The sequence below is a fragment of the Anomaloglossus baeobatrachus genome, chromosome 11 (genome assembly GCF_048569485.1).
Source record: "Anomaloglossus baeobatrachus isolate aAnoBae1 chromosome 11, aAnoBae1.hap1, whole genome shotgun sequence".
NCBI classification, from domain to species: domain Eukaryota; kingdom Metazoa; phylum Chordata; class Amphibia; order Anura; family Aromobatidae; genus Anomaloglossus; species Anomaloglossus baeobatrachus.
This window is the reverse complement of record NC_134363.1, coordinates 8,408,705-8,428,755: the sequence shown is the minus strand read 5'-3', so window position 1 is coordinate 8,428,755 and position 20,051 is coordinate 8,408,705. Positions and strand designations below refer to the sequence as shown.

At 45.0% G+C, this 20,051-nt stretch overlaps 1 protein-coding gene across 2 annotated transcripts in view; it reads right to left on the bottom strand.

Annotated features, from left to right (window-relative positions):
* The window catches only part of TMCO4 (transmembrane and coiled-coil domains 4), a 45,181-nt gene extending 27,171 nt beyond the window's left edge, over positions 1 to 18,010 (bottom strand). Inside the window, exons 1-5 of one of the 2 annotated variants that reach the window (XM_075329307.1) lie at positions 17,904 to 18,010; positions 17,309 to 17,464; positions 16,066 to 16,240; positions 13,168 to 13,195; positions 12,514 to 12,646 (exon numbers count right to left, since the gene is read on the bottom strand). In XM_075329307.1, coding sequence (XP_075185422.1) covers positions 12,514 to 12,646; positions 13,168 to 13,195; positions 16,066 to 16,240; positions 17,309 to 17,436 — 464 coding nt within the window. In that variant the 5' untranslated portion in view covers positions 17,437 to 17,464; positions 17,904 to 18,010. Of the gene's footprint in view, positions 1 to 12,513; positions 12,647 to 13,167; positions 13,196 to 16,065; positions 16,241 to 17,308; positions 17,465 to 17,903 lie in introns of those variants that run through there. The other variant, XM_075329308.1, reaches the window with a different exon arrangement.
* Between the last annotated feature and the right edge of the window lie 2,041 nt (positions 18,011 to 20,051).

The window sequence follows — 20,051 nt, the reverse complement described above, 5'->3', positions numbered from 1 at the left end:
CGAAAAATGAAACCGAGGAGCAAAGAGAGCGAAAAATAACACCGAAGAGCAAAGACAGCGAAGAATAACACCGAGGAGCAAAGAGAGCGAAGAATAACACCGAAGAGGAAGGTCAGCGAAGAATAACACCGAGGAGCAAAGACAGCGAAGAATAACACCGAGGAGCAAAGACAGCGAAGAATAAAACCAAGGAGCAAAGACAGCGAAGAATAACACCAAGGAGCAAAGACAGCGAAGAATAACACCGAGGAGCAAAGACAGCGAAGAACAACACCGAGGAGCAAAGACAGCGAAGAATAACACCAAGGAGCAAAGAGAGCGAAGAATAACACCGAGGAGCAAAGACAGCGAAGAATAACACCGAGGAGCAAAGACAGCGAAAAATAACACTGAGGAGCAAAGACAGCGAAGAATAACACCGAGGAGCAAAGAGAGCGAAGAATAACACCGAGGAGCAAGGTCAGCGAAGAATAACACCGAGGAGCAAAGACAGCAAAGAACAACACCGAAGAGCAAGGTCAGCGAAGAATAACACCGAGGAGCAAAGACAGCGAAGAACAACACCGAGGAGCAAAGACAGCGAAGAATAACACCGAGGAGCAAAGACAGCGAAGAATAACACCAAGGAGCAAAGACAGCGAAGAATAACACCAAGGAGCAAAGAGAGCGAAGAATAACACCGAGGAGCAAAGACAGCGAAGAATGACACCAAAGAGCAAGGACAGCGAAGAATAACACCGAGGAGCAAAGACAGTGAAGAATAACACCGAAGAACAAAGACAGCAAAGAATAACACCGAGGAACAAAGACAGCGAAGAATAACACCGAGGAGTAAAGACAGCGAAGAATAACACCGAGGAGCAAAGACAGCGAAGAACAACACCGAGGAGCAAAGACAGCGAAGAACAACACAGAGGAGCAAAGACAGCGAACAATAACACCGAGGAGCAAAGACAGCGAAGAATAACACCGAGGAGCAAAGACAGCGAAGAATAACACCGAGGAGCAAAGACAACGAAGAATAACACCGAGGAACAAAGACAGCGAAGAATAACACCAAGGAGCAAAGACAGCGAAGAATAACACCGAGGAGCAAAGAGAGCGAAGAATAACACCGAGGAGTAAAGACAGCGAAGAATAACACCGAGGAGCAAAGACAGCGAAGAATAACACCGAGGAACAAAGACAGCGAAGAATAACACCGAGGAGCAAAGACAGCGAAGAATAATGCCGAGGAGTGAAGAATAACACCGAGGAGCAAAGACAGCGAAGAATAACACCGAGGAACCAAGACAGCGAAGAATAACACCGAGGAGCAAAGACAACGAAGAATAACACCGAGGAGCAAAGACAGCGAAGAATAACACCGAGGAGCAAAGACAGCGAAGAATAACACCGAGGAGCAAAGACAGCGAAGAATAAAACCGAGGAGCAAAGACAGCGAACAACAACACCGAGGAGCAAAGACAGCGAAGAATAGCACCGAGGAGCAAAGACAGCGAAGAATAACATCGAGGAGCAAAGAGGGCGAAGAATAACACCAAGGAGCAAAGAGGGCGAAGAATAACACCGAGGAGCAAAGACAGCGAAGAATAACACCAAGGAGCAAAGACAGCGAAAAATAACTCCGAGGAGCAAAGACAGCGAAGAATAACACCAAGGAGCAAAGACAGCGAAGAATAACACCGAGGAGCAAAGAGAGCGAAGAATAACACCGAGGAGTAAAGACAGCGAAGAATAACACCGAGGAGCAAAGACAGCGAAGAATAACACCGAGGAGCAAAGACAGCGAAGAACAACACCGAAGAGCAAGGTCAGCGAAGAATAACACCGAGGAGCAAAGACAGCGAAAAATGAAACCGAGGAGCAAAGAGAGCGAAAAATAACACCGAAGAGCAAAGACAGCGAAGAATAACACCGAGGAGCAAAGACAGCGAAGAACAACACCGAAGAGCAAGGTCAGCGAAGAATAACACCGAGGAGCAAAGACAGCGAAGAACAACACCGAGGAGCAAAGACAGCGAAGAATAACACCGAGGAGCAAAGACAGCGAAGAATAACACCAAGGAGCAAAGACAGCGAAGAATAACACCAAGGAGCAAAGACAGCGAAGAATAACACCAAGGAGCAAAGAGAGCGAAGAATAACACCGAGGAGCAAAGACAGCGAAGAATAACACCGAGGAGCAAAGACAGCGAAAAATAACACCGAGGAGCAAAGACAGCGAAGAATAACACCGAGGAGCAAAGAGAGCGAAGAATAACACCGAGGAGCAAGGTCAGCGAAGAATAACACCGAGGAGCAAAGACAGCGAAGAACAACACCGAAGAGCAAGGTCAGCGAAGAATAACACCGAGGAGCAAAGACAGCGAAGAACAACACCGAGGAGCAAAGACAGCGAAGAATAACACCGAGGAGAAAAGACAGCGAAGAATAACACCGAGGAGCAAAGACAGCGAAGAATAACACCGAGGAGCAAAGACAGCGAAGAATAACACCGAGGAGCAAAGACAGCTAAGAATAACTCCACACACTAGGGAAAAAACACAAAGGAGCAAAGAATACTATAATACTGCACCTATGTACAAGAATATAACTACAATAATACTGCTCCTATGTACAAGAATATAACTACTATAATACTGCCCCTATATACAAGAATATAACTACTATAATACTGCCCCTATGTACAAGAATATAACTACTATAATACTGCCCCTATGTACAAGAATATAACTACTATAATACTGCCCCTATGTACAAGAATATAACTACTATAATACTGCCCCCTATGTACAAGAATATAACTACTATAATACTGCCCCCTATATACAAGAATATAACTACTATAATACTGCCCCTATGTACAAGAATATAACTACTATAATACTGTCCCTATGTACAGGAATATAACTACTATAATACTGCTCCCTATATACAAGAAAATAACTACTATAATACTGCCCCTATATACAAGAATATAACTACTATAATACTGCCCCCTATATACAAGAATATAACTACTATAATACTGCCCCCTATGTACAAGAATATAACTACTATAATACTGCTCCTATGTACAAGAATATAACTAGTATAATACTGCCCCTATGTACAAGAATATAACTACTATAATACTGCCCCCTATGTACAAGAATATAACTACTATAATACTGCCCCCTATGTACAAGAATATAACTACTATAATACTGCTCCTATATACAAGAATATAACTACTATAATACTGCCCCTATATACAAGAATATAACTACTATAATACTGCTCCTATGTACAAGAATATATCTACTATAATACTGCCCCCTATGTACAAGAATATAACTACAATAATACTGCTCCTACATACAAGAATATAACCACTATAATACTGCCCCCTATTTACAAGAATATAACTACTATAATAGTGCCCCTATATACAAGAATATAACTACAATAATACTGCCCCTATGTACAGGAATATAACTACTATAATACTGCCCCCTATATACAAGAATATAACTACTATAATACTGCCCCCTATATACAAGAATATAACTACTATAATACTGCCCCCTATGTACAAGAATATAACTACTATAATACTGCTCCTTATGTACAAGAATATAACTACAATAATACTGCTCCTATGTACAAGAATATGACTACTATAATACTGCTCCTATATACAGGAATATAACTACTATAATACTGCCCCTATGTACAAGAATGTAACTACTATAATACTGCCCCTATGTACAAGAATGTAACTACTATAATACTGCTCCTATGTACAAGAATATATCTACTATAATACTGCCCCCTATGTACAAGAATATAACTACAATAATACTGCTCCTATATACAAGAATATAACCACTATAATACTGCCCCGTATGTACAAGAATATAAATACTATAATACTGCCCCTATATACAAGAATATAACTACAATAATACTGCCCCTATGTACAGGAATATAACTACTATAATACTGCCCCCTATATACAAGATTATAACTACTATAATACTGCTCCTTATGTACAAGAATATAACTACAATAATACTGCTCCTATGTACAAGAATATGACTACTATAATACTGCTCCTATATACAGGAATATAACTACTATAATACTGCCCCCTATGTACAAGAATATAACTACTATAATACTGCTCCAATATACAGGAATATAACTACTATAATACTGCCCCTATGTACAAGAATGTAACTACTATAATACTGCCCCTATGTACAAGAATGTAACTACTATAATACTGCTCCTATGTACAAGAATATAACTACTATAATACTGCCCCTATATACAAGAATATAACTACTATAATACTGCCCCCTATGTACAAGAATATAACTACTATAATACTGCCCCCTATGTACAAGAATATAACTACTATAATACTGCTCCTATGTACAATAATATAACTACTATAATACTGCCCCTATATACAAGAATATAACTACTATAATACTGCTCCTATATACAAGAATATAACTACTATAATACTGCTCCTATATACAAGGATATAACTACTATAATACTGCTCCTATGTACAAGAATATAACTACTATAATACTGCCCCTATATACAAGAATATAACTACTATAATACTGCTCCTATATACAAGAATATAACTACTATAATACTGCCCCCTATGTACAAGAATATAACTACTATAATACTGCTCCTATGTACAGGAATATAACTACTATAATACTGCCCCCTATATACAAGATTATAACTACTATAATACTGCTCCTTATGTACAAGAATATAACTACAATAATACTGCTCCTATGTACAAGAATATGACTACTATAATACTGCTCCTATATACAGGAATATAACTACTATAATACTGCCCCCTATGTACAAGAATATAACTACTATAATACTGCTCCAATATACAGGAATATAACTACTATAATACTGCCCCTATGTACAAGAATGTAACTACTATAATACTGCCCCTATGTACAAGAATGTAACTACTATAATACTGCTCCTATGTACAAGAATATAACTACTATAATACTGCCCCTATATACAAGAATATAACTACTATAATACTGCCCCCTATGTACAAGAATATAACTACTATAATACTGCCCCCTATGTACAAGAATATAACTACTATAATACTGCTCCTATGTACAATAATATAACTACTATAATACTGCCCCTATATACAAGAATATAACTACTATAATACTGCCCCTATATACAAGAATATAACTACTATAATACTGCTCCTATATACAAGAATATAACTACTATAATACTGCCCCTATGTACAAGAATATAACTACTATAATACTGCTCCTATGTACAAGAATATAACTACTATAATACTGCCCCTATGTACAAGAATATAACTACTATAATACTGCTCCTATATACAAGAATATATCTACTATAATACTGCCCCCTATGTACAAGAATATATCTACTATAATACTGCCCTCTATGTACAAGAATATAACTACTATAATACTGCCCCTATGTACAAGAATATAACTACTATAATACTGCTCCTATATACAAGAATATAACTACTATAATACTGCCCCTATATACAAGAATATATCTACTATAATACTGCCCCCTATGTACAAGAATATAACTACTATAATACTGCTCCTATATACAAGAATATAACTACTATAATACTGCCCCCTATGTACAAGAATATAACTACTATAATACTGCTCCTATATACAAGAATATAACTACTATAATACTGCTCCTATATACAAGAATATAACTACTATAATACTGCTCCTATATACAAGAATATAACTACTATAATACTGCCCCTATATACAAGAATATATCTACTATAATACTGCCCCCTATGTACAAGAATATATCTACTATAATACTGCCCCCTATGTACAGGAATATAACTACTATAATACTGCCCCTATGTACAAGAATATAACTACTATAATACTGCCCCTATATATAAGAATATAACTACTATAATACTGCCCCCTATGTACAAGAATATAACTACTATAATACTGCCCCTATATACAAGAATATAACTACTATAATACTGCCCCCTATGTACAAGAATATAACTACTATAATACTTCCCCCTATATACAAGAATATAACTACTATAATACTGTCCCCTATATACAAGAATATAACTACTATAATACTGCCCCTATATACAAGAATATAACTACTATAATACTGCCCCCTATGTACAAGAATATAACTACTATAATACTGCTCCTATGTACAAGAATATAACTACTATAATACTGCTCCTATATACAAGAATATAACTACTATAATACTGCTCCTATATACAATATAACTACTATAATACTGCTCCTATGTACAAGAATATAACTACTATAATACTGCCCCTATGTACAAGAATATAACTACTATAATACTGCTCCTATATACAAGAATATATCTACTATAATACTGCCCCCTATGTACAAGAATATATCTACTATAATACTGCCCTCTATGTACAAGAATATAACTACTATAATACTGCCCCTATGTACAAGAATATAACTACTATAATACTGCTCCTATATACAAGAATATAACTACTATAATACTGCTCCTATATACAAGAATATAACTACTATAATACTGCCCCTATATACAAGAATATATCTACTATAATACTGCCCCCTATGTACAAGAATATAACTACTATAATACTGCTCCTATATACAAGAATATAACTACTATAATACTGCCCCCTATGTACAAGTATATAACTACTATAATACTGCCCCCTATGTACAAGAATATAACTACTATAATACTGCCCCTATGTACAGGAATATAACTACTATAATACTTCCCCTATGTACAAGAATATAACTACTATAATACTGCCCCCTATGTACAAGAATATAACTACTATAATACTGCCCCTGTATACAAGAATATAACTACTATAATACTGCCCCTATGTACAAGAATATAACTACTATAATACTGCCCCTATATACAAGAATATAACTACTATAATACTGCCCCCTATGTACAAGAATATAACTACTATAATACTGCCCCCTATGTACAAGAATATAACTACTATAATACTGCTCCTATGTACAATAATATAACTACTATAATACTGCCCCTATATACAAGAATATAACTACTATAATACTGCCCCTATATACAAGAATATAACTACTATAATACTGCTCCTATATACAAGAATATAACTACTATAATACTGCCCCTATGTACAAGAATATAACTACTATAATACTGCTCCTATGTACAAGAATATAACTACTATAATACTGCCCCTATGTACAAGAATATAACTACTATAATACTGCTCCTATATACAAGAATATATCTACTATAATACTGCCCCCTATGTACAAGAATATATCTACTATAATACTGCCCTCTATGTACAAGAATATAACTACTATAATACTGCCCCTATGTACAAGAATATAACTACTATAATACTGCTCCTATATACAAGAATATAACTACTATAATACTGCCCCTATATACAAGAATATATCTACTATAATACTGCCCCCTATGTACAAGAATATAACTACTATAATACTGCTCCTATATACAAGAATATAACTACTATAATACTGCCCCCTATGTACAAGAATATAACTACTATAATACTGCTCCTATATACAAGAATATAACTACTATAATACTGCTCCTATATACAAGAATATAACTACTATAATACTGCTCCTATATACAAGAATATAACTACTATAATACTGCCCCTATATACAAGAATATATCTACTATAATACTGCCCCCTATGTACAAGAATATATCTACTATAATACTGCCCCCTATGTACAGGAATATAACTACTATAATACTGCCCCTATGTACAAGAATATAACTACTATAATACTGCCCCTATATATAAGAATATAACTACTATAATACTGCCCCCTATGTACAAGAATATAACTACTATAATACTGCCCCTATATACAAGAATATAACTACTATAATACTGCCCCCTATGTACAAGAATATAACTACTATAATACTTCCCCCTATATACAAGAATATAACTACTATAATACTGTCCCCTATATACAAGAATATAACTACTATAATACTGCCCCTATATACAAGAATATAACTACTATAATACTGCCCCCTATGTACAAGAATATAACTACTATAATACTGCTCCTATGTACAAGAATATAACTACTATAATACTGCTCCTATATACAAGAATATAACTACTATAATACTGCTCCTATATACAATATAACTACTATAATACTGCTCCTATGTACAAGAATATAACTACTATAATACTGCCCCTATGTACAAGAATATAACTACTATAATACTGCTCCTATATACAAGAATATATCTACTATAATACTGCCCCCTATGTACAAGAATATATCTACTATAATACTGCCCTCTATGTACAAGAATATAACTACTATAATACTGCCCCTATGTACAAGAATATAACTACTATAATACTGCTCCTATATACAAGAATATAACTACTATAATACTGCTCCTATATACAAGAATATAACTACTATAATACTGCCCCTATATACAAGAATATATCTACTATAATACTGCCCCCTATGTACAAGAATATAACTACTATAATACTGCTCCTATATACAAGAATATAACTACTATAATACTGCCCCCTATGTACAAGTATATAACTACTATAATACTGCCCCCTATGTACAAGAATATAACTACTATAATACTGCCCCTATGTACAGGAATATAACTACTATAATACTTCCCCTATGTACAAGAATATAACTACTATAATACTGCCCCCTATGTACAAGAATATAACTACTATAATACTGCCCCATATGTACAAGAATATAACTACTATAATACTGCCCCTGTATACAAGAATATAACTACTATAATACTGCCCCTATGTACAAGAATATAACTACTATAATACTGCCCCTATATACAAGAATATAACTACTATAATACTGCCCCCTATGTACAAGAATATAACTACTATAATACTGCCCCCTATGTACAAGAATATAACTACTATAATACTGCCCCTATATACAAGAATATAACTACTATAATACTGCTCCTATATACAAGAATATAACTACTATAATACTGCTCCTATATACAAGAATATAACTACTATAATACTGCCCCTATGTAGAGGAATATAACTACTATAATACTGCCCCCTATATACAAGAATATAACTACTATAATACTGCTCCTATATACAAGAATATAACTACTATAATACTGCTCCTATATACAAGAATATAACTACTATAATACTGCCCCCTATGTACAAGAATATAACTACTATAATACTGCCCCTGTATACAAGAATATAACTACTATAATACTGCCCCTATGTACAAGAATATAACTACTATAATACTGCCCTTATGTACAAGAATATAACTACTATAATACTGCTCCTATGTACAAGAATATAACTACTATAATACTGCTCCTATATACAAGAATATAACTACTATAATACTGCCCCTATATACAAGAATATATCTACTATAATACTGCCCCCTATGTACAAGAATATAACTACTATAATACTGCTCCTATATACAAGAATATAACTACTATAATACTGCCCCCTATGTACAAGTATATAACTACTATAATACTGCCCCCTATGTACAAGAATATAACTACTATAATACTGCCCCTATGTACAGGAATATAACTACTATAATACTTCCCCTATGTACAAGAATATAACTACTATAATACTGCCCCCTATGTACAAGAATATAACTACTATAATACTGCCCCTGTGTACAAGAATATAACTACTATAATACTGCCCCTATGTACAAGAATATAACTACTATAATACTGCCCCTATATACAAGAATATAACTACTATAATACTGCCCCCTATGTACAAGAATATAACTACTATAATACTGCCCCCTATGTACAAGAATATAACTACTATAATACTGCCCCTATATACAAGAATATAACTACTATAATACTGCTCCTATATACAAGAATATAACTACTATAATACTGCTCCTATATACAAGAATATAACTACTATAATACTGCCCCTATGTAGAGGAATATAACTACTATAATACTGCCCCCTATATACAAGAATATAACTACTATAATACTGCTCCTATATACAAGAATATAACTACCATAATACTGCTCCTATATACAAGAATATAACTACTATAATACTGCCCCCTATGTACAAGAATATAACTACTATAATACTGCCCCTGTATACAAGAATATAACTACTATAATACTGCCCTTATGTACAAGAATATAACTACTATAATACTGCCCTTATGTACAAGAATATAACTACTATAATACTGCTCCTATGTACAAGAATATAACTACTATAATACTGCTCCTATGCACAAGAATATAACTACTATAATACTGCCCCTATATACAAGAATATAACTACTATAATACTGCCCCCTATGTAGAGGAATATAACTACTATAATACTGCCCCCTATATACAAGAATATAACTACTATAATACTGCTCCTATATACAAGAATATAACTACTATAATACTGCTCCTATATACAAGAATATAACTACTATAATACTGCCCCTATGTAGAGGAATATAACTACTATAATACTGCCCCCTATATACAAGAATATAACTACTATAATACTGCTCCTATATACAAGAATATAACTACTATAATACTGCTCCTATATACAAGAATATAACTACTATAATACTGCCCCCTATGTACAAGAATATAACTACTATAATACTGCCCCCTATATACAAGAATATAACTACTATAATACTGCCCCTATGTAGAGGAATATAACTACTATAATACTGCTTGTATGGCAGTGACTGGGTTAGAAGAGTTTTCATTAGTGATTGGAGTTGGTCACAGACATAGGAGACAGATGATATAATTATTACGTACCTTGGCGGCGGCTCCTGGTTTGGCGGCACAGTGAGTAAAGACATGGTTATTGTACACATAGAGGCGCAGTATATCACATATGATGAAGCGGTGGCGGCCCCTTATTATTGGGGGGTGGCGGGCAGTAATGTATCTCTGTGATTTATTTCGCCGCCGCTGACATAATTAATCACTGCGATCAATAGTTCCAGTCCCTAATGGCAAAAACAGCAGACACTCGGCAGAGCCGGCTCCGCGGGGCCTGGACACATTCCTCTATTTCTAGAATCTCCGACAATTTATTTAACCCCTTAAGGACAAGTCCAATTTTATGTTTATGTTTTTTATTTTCCTCCCGTTCTCCAGGATTTTTGCCGCATTGGGGTGGGGGGTGGGGGTTGTGATTTGTGGGTTATTTGTTGGGAATTTCCTGACACAGGAAGATAGAATCTATAGAAGCCGCAGTGTTCAGTGTGAGAGCGGCGCATGTTCTATTTACCTATAGTGACATGGGGAAAATTACCAAAATGTCTTAAAAAATGCATTGAAAATGGGTCGGCAATTAATTATTTATTTTTTTTTTTTTTTTTTAGGTGTGGATTGATTAACAATGATAAATGAGGGTTCACTCCCCTCCAGCGCAGCCGCTCTGGAGGTCTCTGCCGGCTGCGGAAGCAACGTCTGCCCCCATAGTCCCAGCATCGCAGGAGAGCACAACGACCACCAGGGACTTCCCAAAGGGGCAGATCCCCCTCACAGAACCAATGGAGACCTCTGGGGCGGCCCGCGCTGGATCTGCGGGGTCACTGGACGGGGAGTCTGCCTTCATTTATTGTTTTTAATTAATCCATGCTCAACCCAACACCAAAACCCCTCCAGTATCCTCTATCCTTCTACACACCCCCCCCTGTCCATCTTCCAGAACCCTCTGTTCCCCCTCGAGAACCCTCTGTCCCACAACACACCCTGCTGTCCCCCTGCAGAACCCCCTGTCCCTATACACACCCCGGTGTCCTCTCAACACTCCTCTGTCCCTCTTCAGACCCCTTTTTCCCCCCTCCACATCCCCTATCCCCCTACACACCCCTTTATTCCCCCCCCACTAGATTCCTCTGTCCCCCCTCCCTTGCACACCCCGCTTTCCCCCACCTTCACACCCCGCTGTCCCCCACCTACACAACCCGCTGTCCCCCACCCACACACCCCGCTGTCCCCCACCCACACACCCCGCTGTCCCCCACCTACACACCCCGCTGCCCCCCTCCTACACACCCCTCTGTCCCCCCCTACACACCCCGCTGCCCCCCTCCTAAACACCCCGCTGCCCCCTCCTACACACCCCGCTGCCCCCTCCTACACACCCCGCTGCCCCCCTCCTACACACCCCGCTGCCCCCCTCCTACACACCCCGCTGCCCCCCTCCTACACACCCCGCTGCCCCCCTCCTACACACCCCGCTGCCCCCCTCCTACACACCCCGCTGCCCCCCTCCTACACACCCCGCTGTCCCTCCCCCCCGTCCCCCCTGCAGTGACCGGCTCCTTCTCCCCCCCATGCAGCGTTGCTTACTCTGACGGCTCCTCCGTGTACTTCTTCAGGCTCTGCATCATGGACTCCTCGCTCTGCTCCACCGTCTCTGGGGGGACGCGCAGCAGCCAGGACACGTGGGATATTAGCACTCGGCTCCGGGCGTCATAGTACCCTGTACACACAGAGAGACGGGTCACAAGCCGAGGGACGGACAGCGAGCGCAGAGCTGGGAGCACCGACTCTATCACCGGAGGAAGGATTCTGAATAACACAAGATCTGCATTAGACGGGTCGTCCGGATTTATCGCAGTTGATTATGGGGTCGGCAGATGTATCCGGGCGCCCGGCGGAGTGGCTGCTGCACAGGCGGTCACGATGTCCCTGTGCGGGTGGACGGTATCAGGATCACTCACATGCCGACTAGTCTTACCTGTGAGAGCAGCGCAGAAGTCTAGTCGGCATGTAGAAGGCTTGTATGCAAATCACAAACGTGGTCATGTGACCGTCCACCCAGGCGGGAAATCCTGACAGTGTGCGCAATACAGACCCGGCAATCGGCGGTCCGCAGCCACCCAGACGTCCCTTCTGATCTGATCACCTCCGAGACCAAACAACTCAATAAATCACAGTCTCCTCCGGGGCAGCCGGTGTCACCGACAATGTACAGAAATAGAGGAAACGTCCAGAACTCACCGTCCCGCAGACAGAACGACACCAGGTCCTGAAATAGAGAAACCAGGCGTCAATGGCGGCCATCACTGCGGCAGGGAACGGGCAACACCAGAGCAGGGCGGCCGAGGCTGCCAAAATCACCGGGGCTGGTCACTGCTGTGTATGGAGCCACATGGGGCTGGTCACTGCCGTGTATGGGGCCGCAGGGTCCTGGTCACTGCCGTGTATGGGGCCGCAGGGTCCTGGTCACTGCCGTGTATGGGGCCGCAGGGTCCTGGTCACTGCCGTGTATGGGGCCGCAGGGTCCTGGTCACTGCCGTGTATGGGGCCGCAGGGTCCTGGTCACTGCCGTGTATGGGGCCGCAGGGTCCTGGTCACTGCCGTGTATGGGGCCGCAGGGTCCTGGTCACTGCCGTGTATGGGGCCGCAGGGTCCTGGTCACTGCCGTGTATGGGGCCGCAGGGTCCTGGTCACTGCCGTGTATGGGGCCGCAGGGTCCTGGTCACTGCCGTGTATGGGGCCGCAGGGTCCTGGTCACTGCCGTGTATGGGGCCGCAGGGTCCTGGTCACTGCTGTGTATGGGGCCGCAGGGTCCTGGTCACTGCTGTGTATGGGGCCGCAGGGTCCTGGTCACTGCTGTGTATGGGGCCGCAGGGTCCTTGTCACTGCTGTGTATGGGGCCGCAGGGTCCTGGTCACTGCTGTGTATGGGGCCGCAGGGTCCTTGTCACTGCTGTGTATGGGGCCGCAGGGTCCTGGTCACTGCTGTGTATGGGGCCGCAGGGTCCTGTGCACACAGCAGAATGCTAGAAGTGTAGCTGTATACAGGCGGGAAGAGTGTCATGGCGGGAAGTGTCAGAGACAAAGCACAGCAAACAGTGATAGTATTATACCATGTGGTGACCGGCGAGGTCTGGCCCTGCACGGGCTTCAACCGCAGGGATAATGACGACTTGTCCAATCCAGAGGTGAACACAACCAAAGCCAATGTGTGACACAGCCTCCTCCTCCAGACCCCTCCGTCCTCCTCCTGCACCCCCCCATCCACACCTCCAGACCCCTCCCTCCTCCTCCTGCACCCCCCCCGTCCACACCTCCAGACCCCTCCCTCCTCCTCCTGCACCCCCCCGTCCACACCTCCAGACCCCTCCCTCCTCCTCCTGCACCCCCCCGTCCACACCTCCAGACCCCTCCCTCCTCCTCCTGCACCCCCCCGTCCACACCTCCAGACCCCTCCATCTGCTTCTGTCAGAACCCTCCATCCTCCTCCTCCAGACCCCTCAGTCCCCACCTCAAGAACCCCCACCAGACCCCTTTGTCCTCCTCCAGACCCCTCCGTGCTCCTCCAGACCCCTCCGTCCTCCTCCAGACCCCTCAGGTCTCCTCCAGACCCTCCACCAGACCCCTCCGTCTTCCTCCAGACCCCTCCGGCCTCCTCCAGACCCTCCACCAGACCCCTCCGTCTTCCTCCAGACCCCCCACCAGACCCCTCCGTCTTCCTCCAGACCCCTACCAGACCCCCCACCAGACCCCTCCGTCCTCCTCCAGACCCCTCAGTCCCCCACTCGTGAACCTCCCCCACCAGACCCTCCACCAGACCCCTCCGTCTTCCTCCAGACCCCCCACCAGACCCCTCCGTCCTCCTCCAGACCCCTACCAGACCCCCCACCAGACCCCTCCGTCCTCCTCCAGACCCCTCAGTCTCCCACTCGTGAACCTCCCCCACCAGACCCCTCCGTCCTCCTCCAGACCCCCCACCAGACCCCTCCGTCCTCCTCCAGACCCCTATCAGACCCCCCACCAGACCCTTACCAGACCCCTCAGTCCCCCACTCGTGAACCTCCCCCACCAGACCCCCCACCAGACAACCATCCTGCTCCTCTACACTGCTCCGTTCGCTTCCTTCAGAACCATCCGCTCTGCTCCTCCAGACTCCTCCATCCCCCCAACTCAAGAATTCCCCCAGCAGACCCCTCAGTCCTCCTCCTCCAGACTCCTCCGTCCTCCTCCAGACCCTGCACCAGAGCCCTCCATCCTCCTCCTCAAGACCCCTCAGTCCCCAACTCAAGAACCTCCCCACCAGACCCCTCTGTCCTCCTCTTCCAGACCCCCCCACCAGACAACCATCCTCTTCCTCCAAACTCCTCCTTCCGATGCCTCTGTCCCCCACCTCCAGATCCCTCCCCTACACCTGTCCGTCCTCCTCCTCCAGACCCCTTCACCAGAGCTCTCCGTCCTCCTTCAGACCCCTCAGTCTTCCTCCAGACCCTGCACCAGAGCCCTCCGTCCTCCTCCTCAAGATCCCTCAGTCCCCAACTCGAGAACCTCCCCACCAGACCCCTCTGCCCTCCTCTTCCAGACAACCATCCTCCTCCCGATGCCTCTGTCCCCCACCTCCAGACCCCTCCTCTACACCCATCCGTCCTCCTCCTCCAGACCCCTCCTCTACACCCATCCGTCCTCCTCCTCCAGACCCCTTCACCAGACCCTTCCATCCTCCTATTCCTGAATCCTCTGTTCCTAGGACACAGGTCGGGTTGATATATAACTAATGTGTATGGGGCCTTTACAAGCCGTTTTCCGGACAAGTTTCCAATCTCTGGCTGTTTGGGGAATGTTTCTATTCCCTGACAGCAAGCAGAGATTTTAAAATAGATGGGAAATTGGAACAAGAAATATAATTGAAAGTTGCAGTTTTTTTTTTTTTAATAATGGGGCTGTTGAGGACGCCCGGGACCCTCACCAATCAGGGGATACCAGCGGCGGCCGGATGTAAACGGTGAAGAGGAGCCGAGTGACAGGACCGGAGGACGGGCACTACACACCCAGCCGCCGCCATCGCTGGAGATGTCAATATCAGTCTTGGAGCGCCCGCAGCGTTTCCATGTGGCGGGATCCGGGGACCAGCGCCGCTCCTTACCTGAGTGATTATGGCCGGGTTGCTCCTCATGACCGAATCTTGCAGGAGGACGTGAGTGAAGGTGTCGGTCCCTTCTCCGCCCAGACCGCTGGCGAACGCCTCCATGGCGGGAATGACGGACGGGCTGAGGTCCAGCCATTGCACCAGATCCTCCACCAACGTCCTGCAGAACTCCCTGTACAAGGGGAAAACAGCGCACACTGACCACCAGGACCGCTGGACGGGGAGCCGCCCTGTGGAAAACAGCGCACACTGACCACCAGGACCGCTGGACGGGGAGCCGCCCTGTGGAAAACAGCGCACACTGACCACCAGGACCGCTGGACAGGGAGCCGCCCTGTGGAAAACAGCGCACACTGACCACCAGGACCGCTGGACGGGAAGCCGCCTCGGGGAAAACAGCACACACTGACTACCAGGACCGCTGGACGAGGAGCCGCCCCGGGGAAAACAGCACACACTGACCACCAGGACCGCTGGACGGGGAGCCGCCCTGTGGAAAACAGCGCACACTGACCACCAGGACCGCTGGACGGGGAGCCGCCCTGTGGAAAACAGCACACACTGACCACCAGGACCGCTGGACGAGGAGACGCCCCGGGAAACACAGCGCACACTGACCACCGGGACCGCTGGACAGGGAGCCGCCCCGGGGAAAACAGCACACACTGACCGCCAGGACCCTTGGATGAGGAGCCGCCCAGGGGAAAACAGCGCACACTGACCACCAGGACCGCTGGACAGGGAGCCGCCCCGGGGAAAACAGCACACACTGACCGCCAGGACCCTTGGATGAGGAGCCGCCCAGGGGAAAACAGCGCACACTGACCACCAGGACCGCAGGACGGGGAGCCGCCCTGTGGAAAACAGCGCACACTGACCACTAGGACCGCTGGACGGGGAGCCGCCCTGTGGAAAACAGCGCACACTGACCACCAGGACCGCTGGACAGGGAGCCGCCCCGGGGAAAACAGCACACACTGACCACCAGGACCGCTGGACGAGGAGCCGCCCCGGGGAAAACAGCACACACTGACCACCAGGACCGCTGGACGAGGAGACGCCCCGGGAAACACAGCGCACACTGACCACCGGGACCGCTGGACAGGGAGCCGCCCCAGGGAAAACAGCACACACTGACCACCAGGACCGCTGGACGAGGAGCCGCCCCGGGGAAAACAGCGCACACTGACCACCAGGACCGCTGGACGAGGAGACGCCCCGGAGACCACCCGGCCATTACCTCTGTCCTTTCTCTGGGAAGAGCTGAGCCAGCGACAGTCCGCACAGCCCGGCGTAGGCGAAACGCGAGGGTTCACTCAGCGACCGCCCCAGCGGGACCGCAGCGCTGCCATCCGACCCGTCCTGCATCACGCCAGCGCCGTCCGCTCACCTGCAACTAAAGAACAATGAAGAACAGTGAAAGTGACCACGAGGACAGAGGCTGCAGCCTCCACACTGCTTTACACTGCAGCACTGCTCTATTACTGCACTCTGATGGCTGTGTAACCCCTTAAGTGCCTGTTAATCACAGACAGCAGCAATATGTGGTGCAATCCCAATGGGGTATCTGGGGGGTAAACAACGCGCCCTGCAAAGTGCAACCAAAGACTGAAGAACTACAAGTCCCAGCAAGATGTGAGGGGACAGGGCACCCTGGGACTTGTAGTTCAGCAAATACAGGTTGGCAGACCTGGGCATGCTGGGCCTTGTAGTTCCAGCTGGTGGAGGACCCTGCCCTGTAATACCAGGCTGCCATATACACGACTTCTCTCCACCCACCACCACACACCGTCCCTTCCTGTACACTCAGGCACTACTGCCCCCAGCATTCTCACCTGAGCCCCTCAGTGCCGGCCCCGGCGTCCTCTCTCACCTCAGCCAGGCCTCATGTAAGAAATTAGCGTAAAACTCTGCGAATATCGAGTTTACGCAGTTGGCGTAGATTAACTACCCACGGCTGTGACGTAAAACGCTGATTGCGTAGGTCACGCTGGTTTGTAGAATAGGCCGGTACGTACGTCATGCCGGGGCGGAGATTGGATGATACGCACATTGCGCACTGAGCTGGCAGGCGGACTTTGAGTCCCGGGCAGGGTTGCTATGGAGACGGGTGACTTCCGGCCTGGTGCTGGCATCTGTTGTCCCCCAGGTGGCATCTGCTCCTGCTGTTGATGGCATAATAAACCTCTTACATCATCAGGTCCTGCAGTATGGCAGCCCGGAGACTCCTATACTGTATATCTGATCCTGGGAAAGCTGGGTGACCCTGACAACTAGAGAGTGATGGCTGCTGTACACGAGAAGGCAGAGAATGTCACATCTCAAAAATGAAGACGCCTCACAGTCAGACTGGTCTAGTTGCCCATAGCAACCAATCACAGATCAGCTTTCACTTTACCCCAGCAGCTTCAATGCTGTAAGCTGCACTCTGGTTGCTACAGGCAACAGAACGATCTTCCTGTGAGGTAATCTTCATAAATGAGGCCCCATCTTTCTTCTGCAGTGGCTATAGCCAACCAGATCGATCTTACTGTGAGGCAATGTTCATAAATGAGGCCCAACTTTGTTCTGCAGTGGCTATAGGCAACCAGCCCGGTCTTACTGTGAGGCAATGTTCATAAATGAGGCCCAAGTTTCTTCTGCAGTGGCTATAGGCAACCAGCCCGGTCTTACTGTGAGGCAATGTTCATAAATGAGGCCCCAGTTACTTCTGCAGTTGCTATAGCCAACCAGAGCGATCTTACTGTGAGGTAATCTTCATAAATGAGGCCCCAGTTACTTCCACAGTGGCTATAGGCAACCAGCCCGGTCTTACTGTGAGGCAATGTTCATAAATGAGGCCCCAGTTCCTTCTGCAGTTGCTATAGCCAACCAGAGCGATCTTACTGTGAGGCAATCCTCAAATGAGGCCCCAGTTCCTTCCGCAGTTGCTATAGGCAACCAAATCGATCTTACTGTGAGGCAATCCTCAAAAGTGAGGCTCCGTTACTTCTGTAGTTACTATAGGCAACCAGAACAATCTTACTGTGAGGCAATCTTCATAAATGAGGCCCCAGTTACTTCCACAGTGGCTATAGGCAACCAGACTGATCTTACTGTGAGACAATGTTTATAAATGAGGTCCCAGTTACTTTCGCAATTTCTATGGGTGACCTGAACGATCTTACGATCTTATTGTGAGGCAATGTTCATAAATGAGGCCCCAGTTCTGCTGCAGTTGCTATAGGCAACCAGAGCGATCTTATTGGGAGGCTATTCTCATAAATGAGACCCCAGTTACTTTCTGCACTTTCTATGGGTGACCTGAACAATCTTACTGTGAGGCAATTTTCATAAATGAGACCCCAGTTACTTCCGCAGTTTGTATGGGTGACCTGAACAATCTTACTGTGAGGCAATTTTCATAAATGAGGCCCCAGTTACTTCTGTAGTGGTTATAGGCAACCAGACCAATCTTACTGTGAGGCAATGTTTATAAATGAGGCCCCAGTTACTTCCTCAGTTTCTATAGGTGACCTGAACGATCTTACTGTGAGGCAATGTTCATAAATGAGGCCCCAGTTCTTCTGCAGTTGCTATAGGCAACCAGAATGATCTTACCGTGAGGCAATGTCCATAAATGAGGCCCCCAGTTACTTCTGCAGTGGCTATAGGCAACTAGACTGGTCTTACTGTGAGGCGATTCTCACACATGAGGCCCCAGTTACTTCTGTACTGAAGTGTAAAAGAATAATGGCTGCCATTACGCCCTATCTGCACCCTGCAGTCACATTGTGGGGGTGACGGATACCGGAATGGTATTGCGTGACGCACTGATTGACAGCGGCATTCGAGGGGTGGAGCAGCAGCGATTCGAGCGCAGCTCCGGTTGCTGCTGTCACAGGCGCATACATCCGGTGTTTACATCACATGTCAGGGCGGGGTTAGCAGATGTAGGGAGCAGAAATCTGGCCACAGCGGTTCCTCGTAGACCTCCATACACA